The sequence below is a fragment of the Oncorhynchus mykiss genome, chromosome 27 (genome assembly GCF_057628025.1).
Source record: "Oncorhynchus mykiss isolate SJ-2025 chromosome 27, ASM5762802v1, whole genome shotgun sequence".
Taxonomy (NCBI): Eukaryota; Metazoa; Chordata; class Actinopteri; order Salmoniformes; family Salmonidae; genus Oncorhynchus; species Oncorhynchus mykiss.
The window spans coordinates 40,889,827-40,913,824 of record NC_143048.1 but is presented as its reverse complement, the minus strand read 5'-3'; the positions used below and the strand labels follow the sequence as shown (position 1 = coordinate 40,913,824).

The 23,998-nt window shown below is 42.2% G+C and overlaps 1 protein-coding gene across 1 annotated transcript; it reads left to right on the top strand.

Moving 5' to 3' along the window:
* The first annotated feature begins 586 nt into the window (after positions 1-586).
* LOC110508032 (lysosomal amino acid transporter 1 homolog) lies at positions 587-22,508 on the top strand. Its single transcript, XM_021588473.3, has 8 exons — positions 587-840; positions 1,033-1,398; positions 1,820-1,949; positions 4,316-4,403; positions 15,268-15,377; positions 15,629-15,724; positions 17,939-18,124; positions 18,259-22,508. Exons 2-8 carry the CDS (start codon positions 1,199-1,201, stop codon positions 18,373-18,375), a joined length of 927 nt encoding a protein of 308 aa, XP_021444148.1. The 5' UTR covers positions 587-840; positions 1,033-1,198; the 3' UTR covers positions 18,376-22,508.
* The last annotated feature ends 1,490 nt before the right edge of the window (positions 22,509-23,998 follow it).

Below are 23,998 nucleotides of genomic sequence, written 5' to 3'. Positions count from 1 at the left end.
GGCAGGTCGAGCGCAGTACATGCTGACATGGTCACTAGGTGTATGGTGTTTCCTCTGACACATTGGTGCGGCTGGCTTAAGGGTTAAGTGGGCATTGTGTCAAGAAGCAGTGCGGCTTGGTTGGCTTGTGTTATGGAGGAAGCACGGCTCTCGACCTTTGCCTCTCCCGAGTCTGTACGGAGATGCAGCGATGAGACAAAACTGTACTAACAATTGGATACCATGAAATTGGGGAGAAAAAGGGGTAAAAAAAAAAATGTTTTAAAGGAGTCTGGTGGACTAGAGGTAGACAAGAGCAAAGCAACTGTTGAGGTTGCCTATTGACTATAATGATATGCATATAGCCTATTGACTATAATGATATGCATATAGCCTATTGAATATAATGATATGCATATAGCCTATTAGACAAACCAACAGAATATGTAAAATGACAAATAACGTTCTCCAAACTATAATAGGTTGTAGGCTACCCTAAATTTATCCAAGTTAATGATAATGAAAAGACTTCAACTCAATTAGTTATGGGCTGGACGTTGGCTCTCTGTAGGATGCTTATCACACCACTGCATAACACCCAGCAGATGGTGCTAAATCCTTATTCTTGTGGTTCTCAGTTCTGTGTTTTTGGCAGAAAATGCGGAAGTGAAATAATGGAATGTGATGCCATTCCGGAGGACAGGAATAGGCAACATGACTTTATATATTACAATACAATAACATTAATAGGAAATTAAATAGACAAGCGGAATATATCGCTCAATCAAATCATCACGACAGCCGTGTTGAGATGGAGAGCCGTCGCACAGTAACACGAAGGTCGAGAAATCAACACACCAGGTGAGAGATGAGCTGCATTTGCTTTGTTGACAACGTAACAAAGTATCAACATTGTATCAGAGTTGCATTTTGTTGCTGAAACCAAAAGAGCAGTAACAATGCATTTAATTTCTTACTTCTCCCGACACCACTCCTCCTAATCTCCACTGCCAATTCGTAATTCTATCCATGGTCATGTATATTGCCTTGCAGATTGATCAAATTATATCTATTTCGGAAAGCGCCACACGCCTGTAGCCTAGGTGTGGTGCATCCGATGGTGGGCTCGAGGGCGTTTTGTGTCAACAAACGAAAAGTTCCACATCATCGCGCTCGGATTCTTCCACGGAGGCAGAGGGACTGAAGGTGGGACGCCCCCATGGCCCACGCCCGCTTCCCGGGAAGGATTGCAAACGTGGCTGCTAACCTGACTTCCCCGGTGCTGGGTCGACCACTGTGCTCTAATGGGACGCCCTGGATCCTCTATCTGTTCGAGCAATGCGTGGATAATGTGTGGGAATACTGGAGCGTAGTCATCGGGCTGATCTCAATGTTCTGTTTCTTGCTGTCTACTCTACCGTAAGTTTCAATATTCTGTTTCTTGCTGTCTACTCTACCGTAAGTTTCAATGTTCTGTTTCTTGCTGTCTACTCTACCGTAAATTTCAATGTTCTGTTTCTTGCTGTCTTCCGTAAATTTTCCACTGCTGCAGTGGGAAGGCGTTATATAAGGAAAAAGTATATTGTCTTTACAATACTAATTCAAATAAATTATCACAGATGTTGTGATCAACGTTTCTCTGACCTCCAATGACAGATGAATTAGCCCATTATTGATGTATTACCATAGCAATGAGAGAGAGTCTGTGTGGCTCTGCAAAACCAAGTTTATGAGACCTCTAATCCAAGAGATCTAATCCAAGTATCTGTTTACATGCCACATCACTCTCCTTTTCTTACCCCTTCTCTGCCTCCATTTAATATCTTGTTGTCCCCCCCAGACAAATCTATGAGGCTTATCGCAATGGTAAAGTGGAGGAGGCCATGTCGTTTGGCTTTCTGCTCTTCCTCTTCAGTGGGGACCTCAGCAGTCTAATAGGCTGCGTCCTGACCAGCCAGCTGCCCATCCAGGTATCTAACAAAAGGCACAACTTCAACTTGGTCTGCAAAGTATGAGTATGGGCAGAGGCATAAGGGAATTATTGGTTTGATTACTATATCACTTTCTGCCCAGGCATGCCCTGATGCATTGTATAGCTGCTGCATTGAATAGCTGCTGCATTGAAGCACAATGGAGTTGGTGTCACTGCATTTACATTCTATCCCAAAGGCATGTTTTCCTTTTAACTTTTCCCTGACCCTTGCCTATATGCTTACCAGCAGAGGGTGCCACTGTCAATCATATTTTATTGTTCTCTCTTTCTCTGTCTCTCGCAATTCAATTCAATTCAAGGGCTTTATTGGCATGGGAAACATGTGTTAACATTGCCAAAGCAAGTGAGGTAGATCATTTTTATTGTTTATTTCACTTTTGTATATTAACAGTAAACATTACACATACAGAAGTTTCAAAACAATAAAGACATTACAAATGTCAAATTATATAGTGGGGCAAAACAAGTATTTAGTCAGCCACCAATTGTGCAAGTTCTCCCACTTAAAAAGATGAGAGTCCTGTAATTTTCATAATAGGTACACTTCAATTATGACAGACAAAATGAGAAAAAAAATCCAGAAAATCACATTGTAGGATTTTTTATGAATTTATTTGCAAATTATGGTGGAAAATAAGTATTTGGTCACCTACAAACAAGCAAGATTTCTGGCTCTCACAGACCTGTAACTTCTTCTTTAAGAGGCTCCTCTGTCCTCAACTCGTTACCTGTATTAATGGCACCTGTTTGAACTTGTTATCAGTATAAAAGACACCTGTCCACAACCTCAAACAGTTACACTCCAAACTCCACTATGGCCAAGACCAAAGAGCTGTCAAAGGACACCAGAAACAAAATTGTAGACCTGCACCAGGCTGGGAAGACTGAATCTGCAATAGGTAAGCAGCTTGGTTTGAAGAAATCAACTGTGGGAGCAATTATTAGGAAATGGAAGACATACAAGACCACTGATAATCTCCCTCGATCTGGGGCTCCACGCAAGATCTCACCCCGTGGGGTCAAAATGATCACAAGAACGGTGAGCGAAAATCCCAGAACCACACGGGGGGACCTAGTGAATGACCTGCAGAGAGCTGGGACCAAAGTAACAAAGCCTACCATCAGTAACACACTACACCGCCAGGGACTCAAATCCTGCAGTGCCAGACGTGTCCCCCTGCTTAAGCCAGTACATGTCCAAGCCCATCTGAAGTTTGATAGAGAGCATTTGGATGATCCAGAAGAAGATTGGAAGAATGTCATATGGTCAGATGAAACCAAAATATAACTTTTTGGTTAAAACTCAACTCATTGTGTTTGGAGGACAAAGAATGCTGAGTTGCATCCAAAGAACACCATACCTACTGTGAAGCATGGGGGTGGAAACATCATGCTTTGGGGCTGTTTTTCTGCAAAGGGACCAGGACGACTGATCCGTGTAAAGGAAAGAATGAATGGGGCCATGTATCGTGAGATTTTGAGTGAAAACCTCCTTCCATCAGCAAGGGCAGATTAAATGTGGCTGGGTCTTTCAGCATGACAATGATCCCAAACACACCGCCCGGGCAATGAAGGAATGGCTTCGTAAGAAGCATTTCAAGGTCCTGGAGTGCCCTAGCCAGTCTCCAGATCTCAATCCCATAGAAAATCTTTGGAGGGAGTTGAAAGTCCGTGTTGCCCAGCAACAGCCCCAAAACATCACTGCTCTAGAGGAGATCTGCATGGAGGAATGGGCCAAAATACCAGCAACAGTGTGTGAAAACCTTGTGAAGATTTACAGAAAACGTTTGACCTCTGTCATTGCCATCAAAGGGTAATTAACAAAGTATTGAGACCAAATACTTATTTTCCACCATAATTTGCAAATAAATTCATTAAAAATCCTACAATGTGATTTTCTGGATTTTTTTTCTCATTTTGTCTGTCATAGTTGAAGTGTACCTATGATGAACATTACAGGCCTCTCTCATATTTTTAAGTGGGAGAACTTGCACAATTGGTGGCTGACTAAATACTTTTTTGCCCCACTGTATATACAGTGTTGTAACAATGTACAAATGGTTAAGGAAAATAAATAAGCATAAATATGGGTTGTATTTACAATGGTGTTTGTTCTTCACTGGTTGCCCTTTTCTTGTGGCAACAGGTCACAAATCTTGCTGCTGTGATGGCACACTGTGGAATTTCACCCAGTAGATATGGGAGTTTATCAAAATTGGATTTGTTTTCGAATTCTTTGTGGATCTGTGTAATCTGAGGGAAATATGTCTCTAACATGGTCATACATTGGGCAGGATGTTAGAAAGTGGAGCTCAGTTTCCACCTAATTTCTCTCTCTCTCAGATTGTGACAGTAGTGTTCTACATCTTCACTGATCTCCTGCTCATCTCCCAGTTCCTCTACTACAAGATAAAGAACAACTCATCTAAAAGTAAGGCCTGCCGGATCACGATATTACACTGTCCGCCCAATATGGAAACGCAAGAGAATGCCATGGTTGTGTATGTGTGAGAATCAGCATTGTTCCTTGCATTGTAGTGAGAGTGCTGTAGGTTCATATTTCCATTGTAAGTGTAATTCTGAGGGTGCAGTCTGTGTACTCACATTCTGTGTTACATGTATACCTTATTGACAATGCTAACAGCTATGCCAAGTTATCCATGCCTAATGTGTGTGTGTGTGTGTGTGTGTGTGTGTGTGTATATGTGTGTGTGTGTATGTGTGTGTGTGTGTGTGTTTTCAAGTAAAATAGTTCCCACTAAAAGTTGATGACTGACAAATTCTCACATTGTAAAGCTCCTTTGTCAGTCCAGTTTGCAGCCGAGGGCTGTAAAACAAAAGGAAGACATATTGGATTACTTAACAGTACGAGTGTGTGTGTTTGTGTGTGGCTGTGTGGGTCAATTAAAACCGAGAGAGGGAGGTCCTTCCCCACTTTCTCCATAACTCCGGTATCTAACAGGTATTTGCATTTATTATGGATCCCCATTAGTTCCTGCCAAGGCAGCAGCTACTCTTCCTGGGGTCCAGCATATATTAAGCGAGTAGTATACATTATGATAAACATTTTAAATACATTTTACAACAGATTTCACAATACATTAAGTGTGTGCCCTCCGGCCCCTACACTACTACAACATACAATCCAGTGTATAGTGTGTGAATAGTGTGTATGTGTGTGTATAGTAGTGTGTTTGTGCCTGTGTGTGTATAGTAGTGTGTATGTTATGTGTGTTTGTACCTGTGTGTGTATAGTAGTGTGTATGTTATGTGTGTTTGTACCTGTGTGTGTATAGTAGTGTGTATGTTATGTGTGTTTGTACCTGTGTGTGTATAGTAGTGTGTATGTTATGTGTGTTTGTACCTGTGTGTGTATAGTAGTGTGTATGTTATGTGTGTTTGTACCTGTGTGTGTTATGTGTGTTTGTACCTGTGTGTGTGACTCTTCTGTCCTCGCTTTTCCATAAGGTGTATTTGTATCGTTTAAAAAATATATTTTACTGCTTTTTTAAAATGTTTTATTAAACCTTTTTTTTTTACCAGGTAAGTTGACTGAGGACACATTCTCATTTACAGCAATGACCTGGGGAATAGTTACAGGGAAGAGGAGTGCGTGCTGCGTGAGTTACTTGATGTGGAATAGAGTTCCGTGTAGTCAATCTCTCCTCTACATTGAGCTATGAGAGATTGACATGCATATTATTAATGTTAGCTCTGTGTACATTTAAGGGCCAGCCGTGCTGCCTTGTTCTGGGCCAGTTGTAATTTGTAAGTCCCTCTTTATTGCAACAAAACTGTAGCCTGTAGGACCTGACTTGTTGATATTGTTGTTAAGAAGGTAGAGCTGCGCTTTATTATGGACAGACCTCTCCCCATCTTAGCTAATGTTGCATCAATATGTTTTAACCATGACAATTTACAATCCATTCCCACATTATTCATTACAAGATTCAGCTCAGGCTTAGGGTTTAGTGAGTGATTTGTCCAAAATACAATTATTTTAGTTTTAGAAATATTTAGGACCAGCTTATTTATTGCCACCCATTCTGAAACTGACTGCAGCTCTTTGTTAAGTGGTGCAGTGATTTCACTCGCTGTAGTATCTGACGTGTATAGTGTCGAGTCATTCGCATACATAGACACACAGGCTTTACTCAGAGTCATGTCATTAGTAAAGATTGAAAAAAGTAAGGGGCCTAGACAGCTGCCCTGGGGAATTCCTGATTCTACCTGGATTATGTTGGAAAGGCTACCATTAAAGATGAAAGAAAAACCCTCTGTGTTCTGTTAGACGGGTAACTCTTAATTCACAATATAGTAGGGGTCGTAAAGCCATTACATCCTAAGTTTTTCCAGCAGCAGACTATGATTGATAATGTCAAAAGCTGCACTGAAGACAAACATAACAGCTCCCAAAATATTTGTATTATCAATTTCTCTCAGCCAATCATCCGTCATTTGTATAAGTGCCATGCATGTTGAATGCCCTTCACTATAAGCGTGCTGAAAGTCTGTTGTTCATTTATTTACTGTAAAATAGCATTGTATCCAGTCAAACACATTTTTTTCCAAAAGTTTACCAAGGGCTGGTAACAGGCTGATTGGTCGGCTATTCTTGGGTAGCGGAATTACTTTTGCTTCCCTCCAGGCCTGAGGGGGCACACTTTTTTGTAAGCTTAGATTGAAGAGATGGCAAATAGGATTGTCAATATTGTCTATCATCCTCAGTAATTTTCCATCCAAGTTGTCCAACACGGGTGGCTTGTCATTGTTGATATACAACAATTTTTTAAATCTTTTCCACACTCACTTTACAGAATTCTAAATTACAATGCTTGTATTTCATAACTTGGTCAGTTATACTTGGATGTGTAGATTCAGCGTTTGCTGCTGGCATGTCATGCCTTAATTTGCTAATCTTGCCAATTAAAAAAATAATTAAAGTAGTTGGCAATATTTGTGGGTTTTACAGTGAATGAGCCATCTGATTCAATGAATGATGGAGCTTTTTGCCTTTTGTACAACATTTTTATTTAAGGTGCTCCAAAGCTATCCCTCTTTATATAATTTATCTTTGTCTCATAGAATAGCTTTAAAAAAAATGTTCTGTTTAGTCACATGAATTCTCAATTTGCAGTAGTTTTGTCAATCAGTTATGCAGTCAGACTTATTTGTCATTCCTTTTGCCTCATCCCCCTCAACCATAACATTTTTCAAATCCTCATCAATCCTTTGGGATGTAACAGTTTTTATAGTGCATGCTTACTAGTAACTGGTGTACGCAATTTCTTAAATATTTCAAGTGCGGCGTCTGGTTGCTCCTCATTACACACCACAGACGAGGAAATATTATTTACATCATCAACATAGGAATTACTACAAAACCTCTTGTAGGACCTCTTATACACAATATTTGGACCAGCCTTTGGAACTTTGGTTTTCCTAGCTATGGATACCATATTGTGATCACTACATCAGATGGATTTGGAAACTGCTTTACAGCAGATTTATGCAGCATTAGTAAAGACGTAATAAATACATGTGGATTTCATTCATGTGCAGTTCGTAAACACGCTGGTAGGTTGACTTATAACGAATACTGACTGTTAAGCCCTTGGTGGTCTATAGCAGCTTCCTACAATAATGGGGTTTAGGTGAGGCAGATGAACCTGTAGCCATATTACTTCAACATTACTTGACATGAGATCCTCTCTAAGCTTTACAGGAATGTGGCTCTGAATATCGACCGCAACACCACCCCCGTTGGCATTTCTGTATTTTCTGTAGATGTTATAACCATGTATTTCTACCACTGTATCATCAAAGGTATTATCTAAGTGAGTTTCAGAGAGGGTCAGTATATATGAGTGTCAATGTTTAATAGCAAGTTATTGATTTCATGAAACTTGTTCCTTATTGTTATTGTTGCTCCTTAATTATTTGTTACATTTTAATTTAGATTTTTTTTTCTTAACTATATTGTTGGTTAAGAGCTTCTAAGTAAGCATTTCACTGTAAGGTCTACCTACACCTGTTGTATTTGGCGCATGTGACAAATTCAATTTGATTTGATTTGTTCCTTAGGCTATATACACTACATGACCAAAGTATGTGGACACCTGTTCATAAAAGATCTCATCCGAAAATTATGGGTATTAATATGGAGTTGGTCCCCCCTTTGCTGCTATAACAGCCTCCATTCCTCTGGGAAGGCTTTCCACTAGATGTTGGAACATTGCTGCAGGAACTTGCTTCCATTCAGCCATGAGTATTAGTGAGGTCAGGTACTGATGTTGGGCGATTTGGCCTGGCTCGCAGTCGGCGTTCCAATTCATCCCAAAGGTGTTTGATGGGGTTGAGGTCGGGGCTCTGTGCAGGCCAGTCAAGCTCTGTTGCCACAAAGTTGGAAGCACAGAATCCTCTAGAATGTCAAACTGAATGTATGCTGTAGCTTTAAGATTTCCCTTCACTAGAACTAAGGGGCCTAGCCCAAACCATAAAAAACAACTCCAGACCATTATTCCTCCTCCACCAAACTTTACAGTGGGCACTATGCATTCAGGCAGGTAGAGTTGTCCGTGAGTCATCACTCCAGAGAACACGTTTCCACTGCTCCAGAGTCCAATGGCGGCGGGCTTAACACCACTCTAGACGATGCTTGGCATTGCGTATGGTGATCTTAGACTTGTGTGTGGCTGCTCGGCCATGGAAAGCAATTTCATGAAGCTCCCGATGAACAGTTTTTGTGCTTATGTTGCTTCCAGAGGCAGTTTGGAAATTGGTAGTGAGCGTTGCAACCGAAGACAGACAATTTTCTGCGCTATGCGCTTCAGAATTCGGCGGTCCTGTTCTGTGAGCTTGTGTGGACTACCACTTCGCGGCTGAGCTGTTGTTGCTCCTGGACATTTCCACTTCACAACAACAGCACTTACAGTTGACTGGGGCAGCTCTAGCAGGGCAGACATTTGACGAACGGACTTGTAGGAATGACAGTCACTGAGCTCTTCAGTAAGGCCATTCTACTGCCAATGTTTGTCTATGGCAAGTGCATGGCGGTGTGCTCGATTTTATACACCTGTCAGCAACGGGTGTGGCTGAAATAGCCAAATCCACTCATTTGAAGGGGTGTCCAAATACTTGTACGTTAATGTGGGCTATTTTTTAGCACCTTTCTGAGATGCTTGATTGTTTTACATGATCGGCTTATCAGAAGTTGACATGCCAGTGATATTTACAGTATGTTGGAGCTGATAGTACAGAATGAGCTGCACACAGTGGACTTCCTACTAGGACACACGCCTCAGTGCTAACAGTGTAACTCTGGTTCATAGACATATGATAACTACATACAATAGCTATAGGATCGACAGAGGCGTTCAGGGGACTTAGAGGGACATACAGTGCCTTGCGAAAGTATTCGGCCCCCTTGAACTTTGCGACCTTTTGCCACGTTTCAGGCTTCAAACATAAAGATATAAAACTGTATTTTTTTGTGAAGAATCAACAACAAGTGGGACACAATCATGAAGTGGAACGACATTTATTGGATATTTCAAACTTTTTTAACAAATCAAAAACTGAAAAATTGGGCGTGCAAAATTATTCAGCCCCTTTACTTTCAGTGCAGCAAACTCTCTCCAGAAGTTTAGTGAGGATCTCTGAATGATCCAATGTTGACCTAAATGACTAATGATGATAAATACAATCCACCTGTGTGTAATCAAGTCTCCGTATAAATGGACCTGCACTGTGATAGTCTCAGAGGTCCGTTAAAAGCGCAGAGAGCATCATGAAGAACAAGGAACACACCAGGCAGGTCCGAGATACTGTTGTGAAGAAGTTTAAAGCCGGATTTGGATACAAAAAGATTTCCCAAGCTTTAAACGTCCCAAGGAGCACTGTGCAAGCGATAATATTGAAATGGAAGGAGTATCAGACCACTGCAAACCTACCAAGACCTGGCCGTCCCTCTAAACTTTCAGCTCATACAAGGAGAAGACGAATCAGAGATGCAGCCAAGAGGCCCATGATCACTCTGGATGAACTGCAGAGATCTACAGCTGAGGTGGGAGACTCTGTCCATAGGACAACAATCAGTCGTATATTGCACAAATCTGGCCTTTATGGAAGAGTGGCAAGAAGAAAGCCATTTCTTAAAGATATCCATAAAAAGTGTCGTTTAAAGTTTGCCACAAGCCACCTGGGAGAGACACCAAACATGTGGAAGAAGGTGCTCTGGTCAGATGAAACCAAAATTGAACTTTTTGGCAACAATGCAAAACGTTATGTTTGGCGTAAAAGCAACACAGCTGAACACACCATCCCCACTGTCAAACATGGTGGTGGCAGCATCATGGTTTGTGCCTGCTTTTCTTCAGCAGGGACAGGGAAGATGGTTAACATTGATGGGAAGATGGATGGAGCCAAATACAGGACCATTCTGGAAGAAAACCTGATGGAGTCTGCAAAAGACCTGAGACTGGGACGGAGATTTGTCTTCCAACAAGGCAATGATCCAAAACATAAAGCTAAATCTACAATGGAATAGTTCAAAAATAAACATATCCAGGTGTTAGAATGGCCAAGTCAAAGTCCAGACCTGAATCCAATCGAGAATCTGTGGAAAGAACTGAAAACTGCTGTTCACAAATGCTCTCCATCCAACCTCACTGAGCTCGAGCTGTTTTGCAAGGAGGAATGGGAAAAAATTTCAGTCTCTCGATGTGCAAAACTGATAGAGACATACCCCAAGCGACTTACAGCTGTAATCGCAGCAAAAGGTGGCGCTACAAAGTATTAACTTAAGGGGGCTGAATAATTTTGCACACCCAATTTTTCAGTTTTTGATTTGTTAAAAAAGTTTGAAATATCCAATAAATGGCGTTCCACTTCATGATTGTGTCCCACTTGTTGTTGATTCTTCACAAAAAAATACAGTTTTATATCTTTATGTTTGAAGCCTGAAATGTGGCAAAAGGTCGCAAAGTTTAAGGGGGCCGAATACTTTCGCAAGGCACTGTAAATTAGGTTACATACACTAGGACTTCCAACGCTCCTGGGACATTGTACATTTTGTTCTACAGCACTACAACAACTCAGTGACACAATGGTAGTGATTATCTGAGCAGGGCTTGGGTCATTGATAAGTCATTTTCTCAACGCAGCCTTGAAATGCGTGGACAGAGTCCAGGAGCCAAGATTATATGGATGGACTGTCATTCTTGTAGAGCATCTTATAAGTTATGCCAACAGAGTTACAGTAGTCTTTTAGCCAGATGTATAATGCCAGTAGCCTGCTGAATCTCTCACAGCCGTGACCCAATGATGGTACCGGGCCTGAAATAATTGGCCGCTTTTTGGAAACTTTAAGAAGCTAGAATGAAGCTAGAAAGGAAACTGAACAGAGGGCGAAGGCGCAGGTACCTTTGGATCCGATCATGAAGCAGAAGCCCCCAGGGATGAAGGTGCCGGAACCTCTGGATCCAGGGCGAAGAAACTGTTTGAAGTCTGTGTCCAGTCCTGGCTTTCCATCACCAAGGAGGGCCCCATTGCCAGATGCCTCTGCTTTCGACTTCCACAGTGAGTGACGTATCTTTATGGCTGGTTGATAAGATCAAGAACAGGAACATCCACCAAGTCATCCAGAAGCAGCTTACTGACTCCATTTTCCAGGGAAGAGGCAGACACCTTCGGAGAGGGATCCCTGCCGAGAAACGTCCAGTTGGCTGTGGAGAGCCGTCATGGCGGAGACATTTCCACCAGGCCAGAGTGGCGTCCGGCTACTGGAGTAGAGGAGAAAGAAAAAGTAGGCAGGTGTGGATTCCCCGGTAGCTGGTGTAGTATTCCCCAGTAGCGTGTGTAGTATTCCCCAGTAGCGTGTGTAGGACTCCCCAGTAGCGTGTGTAGGACTCCCCAGTAGCGTGTGTAGGACTCCCCAGTAGCGTGTGTAGGACTCCCCAGTAGCGTGTGTAGGACTCCCCAGTAGCGTGTGTAGGACTCCCCAGTAGCGTGTGTAGTATTCCCCAGTAGCGTGTGTAGGACTCCCCAGTAGCGTGTGTAGGACTCCCCAGTAGCGTGTGTAGGACTCCCCAGTAGCGTGTGTAGGACTCCCCAGTAGCGTGTGTAGGACTCCCCAGTAGCGTGTGTAGGACTCCCCAGTAGCGTGTGTAGGACTCCCCAGTAGCGTGTGTAGGACTCCCCAGTAGCGTGTGTAGGACTCCCCAGTAGCGTGTGTAGGACTCCCCGGTAGCTGGTGTAGGACTCCCCGGTAGCTGGTGTAGGATTCCCCGGTAGCTGGTGTAGGATTCCCCAGTAGCTGGTGTAAATTCACTACTTGTTTGCTAAGAATAGCCACTTTGCCCCTGTAGTCCTCTGCAAATAAACAGTTAAAAGTCTGGGCAGTCCACATTGTCCTTGAATAGAGCTAAATAAACACAGCTCCAGCAGGGTTGAAAACGTTCAATAGCGACTTCCATTTCAGACTGTCAGACAGCTAGGCGAGCTGGGCTTCTATGTCTCTGTCCTTATAAGGATTTTTCAACTAAGTGAACAAGAGCACACTCCCCCTTTAAATCCTCTCACAGCGGTGAGCACGCAAGCAGTGTCTCTGCATGTACTGTTGGTAGCAGCATCGGCTAACGTTGGTAGCTATACAACACAGTTCCAGTATAGATTGCAGGCTAACGTTGGTAGCTATACAACACAGTTCCAGTATAGATTGCAGGCTAACGTTGGTAGCTATACAACACAGTTCCAGTATAGTGTCATGACGTTGGCCTGTGGGTAAGGTTTATGACCCCCCATGAATACCTTTCTCTATTTCCTCTCTTGACTCTACAGAAGGACTCTTGAATAGCCTTTAAACATGTTAAACATAGAGAGTCTGAACAGAAATGGGTTGTAAAACTATGAAGCACACCCTTCTCTCCCTCCACTATATAAGCCCTTTACGAAAATATAACTTTCTGTTTCGATGACATAAGGGCGACTGTCCTATGTTGAAAGTGTTCAGATTATAAACTGTTCCGAGGACGTGAGGACGACGGTCCCACGTTAAAAGGACTAACATGTCAACTACAGAACTAAGCCATCCTCAGCGTGAGCTTTGGCTGTGAATGGTATGAACTTTGAACTATTATTCACTCCAGAAGTGATACCTCCTAGCCGTTGAGTTAGCAGCGGCCACTGTAAACATGGGCTAGGAAATGACAAAGGACCTGCACTAACAAACAACACGATACTGCAGAGTATTCAGTTTACAACCAGAGACACCTTTCAAAGGACAAGGAAGATCTCTGTTGGGCAACACGGCCTTCTATCTACCACCAACCTACCGAAGCGCAGCTCAGAGTAAATATTTATTGCATTTTCCTTTTCCAAATGGACGCATAAGATACTGTAGAATAGAATGCATAAGATACTGTATTTACGATAGCATAGCATCTCCCTTTGTTACGCAAGTCTTCAAGTCTTCCTTCTCTTTCATTCAACCCCCCCCCCCCTTGTGTAACCAGACGTGTATCTGTTCCATCCACCAGGGATGTTTCATTTATGACATAATTTGTAATCAATGTGTGATCCATTCGGTATATAAGATTATGTGTGATTTGTTGGATATTTAGTTAAGAAATAATTAAACCCAATTTTGTATTGCTGATTAAACTTGTTAGCCAGGGTTTGTGAAGATAACCAAGAATTTACAACTTTCAGATGAGACTAAACAAGGTGATGATTAAGTATTGACGTAAAAGATTACCAGGTCTTTAAGAGTTTATTCAGAAGATAACAGCTCTAGAAACATTATTTCGTGGTGCCTCGACTTTCTAGTTAATTACAATTACATGATTAGTTTAATCAGGTAATATTAATTACAGAGAAATGATTTTATAGAATAGCATGTCATATCACTTAATCCGGCATAGCCAAAGACACGACAACAGGTTGCAGGCTAACGTTGGTAGCTATACAACACAGTTCCAGTATAGATTGTAGGCTAACGTTGGTAGCTATACAACACAGTTCCAGTATAGATTGCAGGCTAACGTTGGTAGCTATACAACACAGTTCCAGTATAGATTGCTGGCTAACGTTGGTAGCTCTACAACACAGTTCCAGTATAGATTGCTGGCTAACGTTGGTAGCTATACAACACAGTTCCAGTACAGATTGCAGGGAAGAAAGTGTGTCTGAAATCGGTCACCTCTACAATACAAATACCTAGGTGTCTGGTTAGACTGTACACTCACCTTCCAGACCCACATCAAACATCTTCAATCTAAAGTTAAATCTAGAATTGGCTTCCTATTTTGCAACAAAGCATCCTTCACTCATGCTGCCAAACATACCCTTGTAAAACTGACCATCCTATCAATCTTCGACTTCGGCGATGTCATTTACAAAATAGCCTCCAATACCCTACTCAACAAATTGGATGCAGTCTATCACAGTGCCATCCGTTTTGTCACCAAAGCCCCATATACTACCCACCATTGCAACCTGTACACTCTCGTTGGCTGGCCCTCGCTTCATACTCGTCGCCAAACCCACTGGCTCCATGTCATCTACAAGACCCTGCTAGGTAAAGTCCCCCCTTATCTCAGCTCGCTGGCCACCATAGCATCACCCACCTGTAGCACGCGCTCCAGCAGGTATATCTCTCTGGTCACCCCCAAAACCAATTATTTCTTTGGCCGCCTCTCCTTCCAGTTCTCTGCTGCCAATGATTGGAACGAACTACAAAAATCTCTGAAACTGGAAACACTTATCTCCCTCACTAGCTTTAAGCACCAACTGTCAGAGCAGCTCACAGATTACTGCACCTGTACATAGCCCACCTATAATTTAGCCCAAACAACTACCCCTTTCCCTACTGTATTTAATTTATTTATGTATTTTGCACCCCATTATTTTTATTTCTACTTTGCACATTCTTCCACTGCAAATCTACTATTCCAGTGTTTTACTTGCTATATTGTATTTACTTTGCCACCATGGCCTTTTTTTGCCTTTACCACCCTTATCTCACCTCATTTGCTCACATCATATATAGACTTGTTTATACTGTATTATTGAGTGTATGTTTGTTTTACTCCATGTGTAACTCTGTGTTGTTGTTTGTGTCGAACTGCTTTGCTTTATCTTGGCCAGGTCGCAATTGTAAATGAGAACTTGTTCTCAACTTGCCTACCTGGTTAAATAAAGGTGAAATAAAAAATAAAATCAAAAAACGTGAGGTACAGCAACACTGTGGGTGCGTCTGTGTGTGTGACCCATGTGTGTCTCTCTCTCTCTCCCAGAGCGCCCCATGTTGAAGTGGTTGTGTTTCCTGTGGTGTGGGGCTTCCACTGTGGCCCTGCTGATTCTCCCCAAGTTCATCACTGACAACAACACCTCTGCCAACACTGAGGTGTGTGTGTGTGTGTGTGTGTGTGTGTGTGTGTGTGTGTGTGTGTGTGTGTGTGTGTGTGTGTGTGTGTGTGTGTGTGTGTGTGTGTGTGTGTGTGTGTGTGTGTGTGAAGGCGATATCACCCCATGTGAGTTGTATCTCATCCTATATATTTCAATTCAAGGGCTTTATTGGCATGGGAAACATGTGTTAACATTGCCAAAGCAAGTGAGGTAGATAATATATAATAATATATATCTCTCTCTCTTCAGAGTGCCTCTAACAGCGTGGAGATTTCTGGTTATGCCTGTGGATACGTGGCCTCCATATTCTACCTCTCCTCTCGTTTTCCACAGCTCTACAAAAATGTAAGTGACAGTCTATGGGTGTGATTATGGAGGTAAGATGTGACAGGATGGCAGGGTTAGGGGACATGAGGAGTGAGAGGGAAGAGGGTGACAGGAGGGGAAGGAAGGGGTGATAAAGGGTTAGGGTTAGGGGACATGAGGAGTGAGAGGGAAGAGGGTGACAGGAGGGGAAGGAAGGGGTGATAAAGGGTTAGGGTTAGGGTTAGGGGACATGAGGAGTGAGAGGGAAGAGGGTGACAGGAGGGGAAGGAAGGGGTGATAAAGGGTTAGGGTTAGGGGACATGAGGAGTGAGAGGGAAGAGGGTGACAGGAGGGGAAGGAAGGGGTGATAAAGGGTTAGGGTTAGGGGACATGAGGAGTGAGAGGGAAGAGGGTGACAGGAGGGGAAGGAAGGGGTGATAAAGGGTTAGGGTTAGGGGACATGAGGAGTGAGAGGGAAGAGGGTGACAGGAGGGGAAGGAAGGGGTGATAAAGGGTTAGGGTTAGGGGACATGAGGAGTGAGAGGGAAGAGGGTGACAGGAGGGGAAGGAAGGGGTGATAAAGGAAGGCTGAATGTAGTTGGGGCCAGAAGAGAAAAAGGAATGCTGTTGTTTGATTTTTAAAAATGAGAACCAGGCGTGAGAGACTGGTGTTTTGTACTGAGTGATGTCACAGCATCTGGACTGGTGTTTTGTACTGAGTGATGTCGCAGCATCTGGACTGGTGTTTTGTACTGAGTGATGTCACAGAATCTGGACTGGTGTTTTGTACTGAGTGATGTCACAGCATCTGGACTGGTGTTTTGTACTGAGTGATGTCACAGCATCTGGACTGGTGTTTTGTACTGAGTGATGTCACAGCATCTGGACTGGTGTTTTGTACTGAGTGATGTCACAGCATCTGGACTGGTGTTTTGTACTGAGTGATGTCGCAGCATCTGGACTGGTGTTTTGTACTGAGTGATGTCACAGCATCTGGACTGGTGTTTTGTACTGAGTGATGTCACAGCATCTGGACTGGTGTTTTGTACTGAGTGATGTCACAGCATCTGGACTGGTGTTTTGTACTGAGTGATGTCACAGCATCTGGACTGGTGTTTTGTACTGAGTGATGTCACAGCATCTGGACTGGTGTTTTGTACTGAGTGATGTCGCAGCATCTGGACTGGTGTTTTGTACTGAGTGATGTCACAGCATCTGGACTGGTGTTTTGTACTGAGTGATGTCGCAGCATCTGGACTGGTGTTTTGTACTGAGTGATGTCACAGCATCTGGACTGGTGTTTTGTACTGAGTGATGTCACAGCATCTGGACTGGTGTTTTGTACTGAGTGATGTCGCAGCATCTGGACTGGTGTTTTGTACTGAGTGATGTCACAGCATCTGGACTGGTGTTTTGTACTGAGTGATGTCACAGCATCTGGACTGGTGTTTTGTACTGAGTGATGTCGCAGCATCTGGACTGGTGTTTTGTACTGAGTGATGTCACAGCATCTGGACTGGTGTTTTGTACTGAGTGATGTCACAGCATCTGGACTGGTGTTTTGTACTGAGTGATGTCGCAGCATCTGGACTGGTGTTTTGTACTGAGTGATGTCACAGCATCTGGACTGGTGTTTTGTACTGAGTGATGTCACAGCATCTGGACTGGTGTTTTGTACTGAGTGATGTCGCAGCATCTGGACTGGTGTTTTGTACTGAGTGATGTCACAGCATCTGGACTGGTGTTTTGTACTGAGTGATGTCACAGCATCTGGACTGGTGTTTTGTACTGAGTGATGTCACAGCATCTGGACTGGTGTTTTGTACTGAGTGATGTCGCAGCATCTGGACTGGTGTTTTGTACTGAGTGATGTCACAGCATCTGGACTGGTGGCTCCTGCAGAGAACTCACTGTCACTCCCAATGTGATAATAGTTCCTAGGGATGGCCTTGGGGGAGGGGGAGAGCACAGTACAAACACACACACACATTTTTATATATTGAGTGTCTTTGTGAGCATGCATGACTTACCAACAACAAATCATGCATACTAACACATTGTCAAACAATGTGAAAATATGTTCGGAACTAATATTATTTTGGAATTTAACAAAAAAGTAGTTAAAATGAAGAAGTAATAGAATGGGGTTAAATGATTAACTACATAACATGTTTTGAAGACTCTAAGCCTTAAATCTTCACTTTCTCTGTTGGTTTTGAGGTCTAAAAGATAACATCTCCCTGTTGTTTCCAGTTTAAGCGACAGTCTACAGAGGGCACGTCGTACATGCTGTTTGCCCTGGCCATGATGGGCAACGGGACCTACGGGCTCAGTGTCATTGTGGTTCTACCAGCTCTGGCCGGCTCCAAACAGGCCTTCATTCTCAAACATCTGGCCTGGCTCATCGGCAGCCTGGGAGTCCTCCTCCTAGACTTCTTTGTATCTTTTCTTTTTCTCCGAGATCATCATTTCACAAAAAAATGGATAAGGATAAAGAAGTGAAAGTGTTATTTTTGTCTCTGGAATATTGTTGACTTGTTGTGGTGTGTTTGAATGAGCCTTAACTCTCCCAGGTCACCGCCCAGTTTATCATCTATAGGAAGAACCACTCCGCTAAAACCATCAAGAAGATGAACGTTCCTGAAGTAGAACCTCTGCTCTGTGAAGAGGAGGAACTGTCCACATTCTAGAAAACACATGAATGAAGGTGTATCGTTAGAACACATGATTGAAGTTCTAGAGTGAGAACACATGATTGAAGTTCTAGAGTGAGAATACTTGATTGAAGTTCTAGAGTGAGAATACTTGATTGAAGTTCTAGAGTGAGAATACATGATTGAAGTTCTAGAGTGAGAATACATGATTGAAGTTCTAGAGTGAGAATACATGATTGAAGTTCTAGAGTGAGAATACATGATTGAAGTTCTAGAGTGAGAATACTTGATTGAAGTTCTAGAGTGAGAATACTTGATTGAATACATGATTGAAGTTCTAGAGTGAGAATACATGATTGAAGTTCTAGAGTGAGAATACATGATTGAAGTTCTAGAGTGAGAATACTTGATTGAAGTTCTAGAGTGAGAATACTTGATTGAAGTTCTAGAGTGAGAATACTTGATTGAAGTTCTAGAGTGAGAATACATGATTGAAGTTCTAGAGTGAGAACAGTAAGAGATTTCCAGAAATCGTCTCCATAATGCTGAGTGGAGACCTAGAATAATCCAACCAATGTTCCCTCCATTTAAATCCAGGTGAATTAAAGGGGGCGTCTTATGTTTGAGGAATGTAATCTCAGTAGAACCATTCTCTATATCTTTGTAAGGGGGCTCATATGATCTATTCCCTATGTTTTTCTTATTACACTAAAGGCCTATAGGGTGTGTCTCAGTGTCACATTCCTCTAGTCTATGTTTGTCAATGGTTAGAGGTCCTGTGTTTTCCAGGATAAGATTGTCAATACACTCTGAACTGTTCACACAGCATTGTCGTCTAGGTAAACAGTACAAGAAGGAATCATAACAGGGATTGTTCCTGTATGTAGGTTTAAAAAGATCATACATTGCACCAATGGTAGTGTATCACATTGACTATTGATGTGCCACAAAGTAGTGGGCTGCACCAACAGTAATCTATTTTTCACTTGTGGTGAATTTGTTATAGTTCACCTTGGTTTGTTGTAGGAGCAGATTCCGTTGTAATTGAATCCCTATATAAGTTGTAGTTGGTAAATTGCTTGGAGTGTTACACAGTGTTTAGATTGTGAATATGCAGTGGGTTAAGCCTGATATCCTGTGCCTTGCATCTACATATATTTCTGTGTTGTTGCAGTGGAGGTCGGAGGGCTGTTTGACGTCTTCACACTGGTGCTTTTAAAGCAGACAGTTCTTTGGCTGAAATCTAACCTTTAGATAAACATCCTCCTTTCCTTATGTTATGGCCCAGTTATGTTACCTTTCAGTGGCCACAAATAATGGAAGGAAGGAAGAGGGAGGGTTTTTGGCAGCATTCAGTCACAGCCTTGAGCATTGTGTTCTCACCCCTTATTGTGGAGTTGTATCCAGGAACTGTTTCATAAGTTGATGTGCCATAACTTGGTAACATGGAGTCATGATGAGAGAATAGAGCTACTGATTACCGATGGTCACAGCACTTTATTAGTCTGTCATGGTTGTGATTGGTTGATTGACACCACAGAGTTCTCTACCTTGTCTTTCAGTGGGGGTGGGGGGGTTGTTTATCTGACCCGGGTTACCCCATCTTGTTTGAACCGGGTGAAAAGTGATTGTATTCCTTTTGGAACCAGGCTGCCTCCCGGGTGTGAGCCAGGTGCCCCGCTCTGGCCGGCGGCGAAGTCGGCACAAAACAAAAGTGATGTAATTAAGCATCGTGTAATGAGTAGGATTATGTGTTTTCAAATGCTAAAGTGATTACTATTGATAAAAACAATCCTTTATCTGCCTTCCCAATAAAAACTAGTTTGAAAATTCTAACATTTTATTTGATAGAAAATAGATGTATGTTTCTGGACAATGTACCTAGCTGACCTGTTGACAACGTGATTGAGCGGCGCAGATTACTGTTTGATTTGAGAAGTGCACTCCTCCCTCCCCGCTTTCGCCTGATGACGTGACAGGCCATTGCCCGGTTCAACCCAAGCCAGTGTAATAGAACTCCCTCAGTGACATAGGAGTCATGCCTGGTGAAAATGTAAATCAAAGCCAATCAAAAAACAATTGTTGCATGATCCGAATACAACAGGTGTCGACTTTACCGTGAAATGCTTACTTAGTTGTTCAGTTGTGCACTGGGGCCTCCCACTCCTCTTTCTATTCTGGTTAGAGCCAGTTTGCGCTGTTCTGTGAAGGGAGTAGTACACACATCTTCAGTTTCTTGGTAATTTCTCGCATGGAATAGCCTTCATTTCTCAGAACAAGAATAGACTGACGAGTTTCAGAAGAAAGTTCTTTGTTTCTGTCCATTTCGAACCTGTAATCGAACCCACAAATGCTGATGCTCCAGATACTCAACTAGTCTAAAGAAGGCCAGTTTTATTGCTTCTTTAATCAGTACAACAGTTTTCAGCTGTGCTAACATAATTGCTAATGATCAATTAGCCTGATAAACTTGGATTAACTAACACAACGTGCCATTTGGAACACAGGATTGATGGTTGCTGATAATGGGTCTCTGTACACCTACATAGATATTCCATAAAACATCAGCCGTTTCCAGCTACAATTGTCATTTACAACATTAACAATGTATACACTGTATTTCTGATCAATTTATGATATTTTAATGGACAAAAAATGTGATTTTCTTTCAAAAACAAGGACATTTCTAAGTGACCCCAAACTTTGGAACATGTTGGCAGGGGTAAAGTAACTATGCATAGATATTTCACCTTTATTTAACCAGGTAGGGGGTCAATGCAAATAGTCCAGGTAGCTATTTGATTAACTGTTCAGCAGTCTTATGACTTGGGGGTAGAAGCTGTTAAGAAGCCTTTTGGACCTAGACTTGGTGCTCCGGTACCGGTTGCCGTGCAGTAACAGAGAGAACAGTCTATGACTTGGGTGACTGGAGTCTTTGACAATTTTTAGGGCCTTCCTCTGACACCGCCTGGTATGGTGGTTCTGGATGGCAGGAAGCTTGGCCCAAGTGATGGACTGGGCCGTATGCCCTACCCTCTATAGCGCCTAGCGGTCGGATGCCAAGCAGTTGCCATACCAGGCGGTGATGTAACCAGTCAAGATGCTCTCAATGGTGCAGCTGTATAACGTTTTGAGGATCTGAGTACCCATGACAAATCTTTAATCTCCCCTGAGGGGGAATAAGAGTTGTCGTGCCCTCTTCACTACTGCCTTGGTGTGTTTGGACCATGATAGTTTGTTGTTGATGTGGACACCAGAGAGCTTGAAGCTCTCAACCTGCTCCACTACAGCCCCGTCGATGTGAATGGCGACGTGCTCGGCCCTCCTTTTCCTGTAGTCCAGACTAGTTAAGCGTTGGAAGGAAATATAAAGGAGTGCTTGTGTTTTAGGAGTGAAATGTGATTAAACATGATGTGACAAAGTACAGTATTTATTGTACGAGATAGTCTAGAGTTACAGCTGGGCTTTAAAAAGCACAGTTGTGATTGGTGGACTTTCCATGTAAACTTTCAGCCAACCACAATATGAAGCAATAAATGAGTGTAAAATAAGGACTATTACTACTTTTACGTGAAGTATTGAAAAATATCAACATTTAGGCTTTGGAAAAATTGGCTTTTGCAATATGGCTGACCAGCAAATAAATGTGGCCATGAAACAGCAGGAAATCCATGAATGAAGAGAAATTATGATGACACTTATTTTCTCTGTGATAAACCCCGTAGATAGTTGAAAATGTAGTTTCTTATTTTTATATTATTTTAAAGGGTAATGAATTATTGGTTGTATCAGATGTAACTTTTTTTTTCCTTTCTCTTGATAAATTAAGTTTTAATTCTGGTTAGCTCAAAGCCTTTCTTCAAAGTGTTTCCTATAGATATCTTCCAAATCAGAAAATGGAATAGTGAGATATTTATTTATTTACAGTCTCAAGAACAAGGAAAATGTCTGAAAGTGTTTTTACTTGAATAATGACACTGTATTGCTCTTTTAAGATAACATGGTATTTTCTTTTCTTTATGCTTTAGCCTATGTTACATGCAATATTTATTTAATTAAAGATATGCCCCAGTATCTCAGCTTTGTAGCTCATTGTACACAAGTTAAGCATTCCAATATGATGTTTATGTAACAAACAAACATCTCAATAAAATGCAATATATATCAAATGTGTGTTTAGTTTTTTTCTTTTGAGGCAAGACAACACACACAATTTAGTATTTTGTGTAATATTTGGCAGGCACACAGTTTCAGAAAATATGTATTACAGATATAGTAATTAAAATATATCTACAAACTATAAATATATGGTTAAGTCATCCTATACCATCTACCTTCTACAGTAGCCTTTGATAAGTTGGTGGTTAACCCTTAAATGGGATGCACAGTCTCTGCAACACATCATGTGCATTTTGTAATTGAAATATTCAACATCATACAGTATGTCCCAATGTCCCGATGTCCCAATGTCCCAATGTCCCAATGCTATGAGGTGTTTGATGGGTTGAGATTGGCGTTGTTTGGGTCGAGAAGATGAGGGCAACCACACCTTTAGACCCAAGGGAGCGAACGGATTTCATTGGGAGCAGTGTTTCCTCTGGAAAAATGTGTAGCAGTGGGGGCAAAAATGTTGGGGGGGTGAAGGACAGAAGCTCAGTTCTGGTGACTTTGCTGACTGACATTCTACTCCAAAATGAATGAAAATAAAATTATGCTAAAATATAAATTCCACCTCCAGAAATGAGCCCAATAACATATTGGTAAAATGATTACCCGTGGGGTAATCCATCTGTACGTGGGGTAATCCGCAGGCCGTGAGGTAATCCATCTGTACGTGAGGTAATCCATCTGTACGTGGGGTAATCCATCTGTACGTGAGGTAATCCATCTGTACGTGGGGTAATCCATCTGTACGTGAGGTAATCCATCTGTACGTGAGGTAATCCATCTGTACGTGAGGTAATCCATCTGTACGTGAGGTAATCCATCTGTACGTGGGGTAATCCATCTGTACGTGAGGTAATCCATCTGTACGTGGGGTAATCCATCTGTACGTGAGGTAATCCATCTGTATGTGGGGTAATCCATCTGTACGTGGGGTAATCCATCTGTACATCTCACAGAAACGACTTTGTCGCTATTCCCCCCTCCCACTACTTGCCACTACTCTTTCTGAACTAAAAAAACTAATCTGTCTCATCACAATTTTTTAAGTCACTCCCCAAAAATAATTTTGAGGTAGGGTGGCATTTTACCCCAAATAGATCCCCACTCTCTTACTTAAATAAAGGTGGAATAAAAATGTAATTAAAAATGATTGTGCCGTGGCGGGTCTAACGGTCGTCTCGCGCCGAACTGCGCATGTGCAGCCCGTCAACTCAAAGGCAACTCCTAAATAAACTCCTATTAAAACGTATCAGTTTGTCACTTTCACGAGGTTGGAGTACTAACATGTTCAAATACGTAAGAGGTTTGCTCGAATCTAAGTTGTGGCTTTAGATTTCGAGAAAATAAATAGTTAAGTAAGATTTTTTTTTACTTATCTTATTGATTTATCAATCCCCAAACCCCGGCCTGGTCTGTTTTGCATGAGTTCCCGGAAGTCTCGTGATGTTGCGCCTCTGGGTTTAGAAACTCTGTGCTCAAATCCTCCAACACC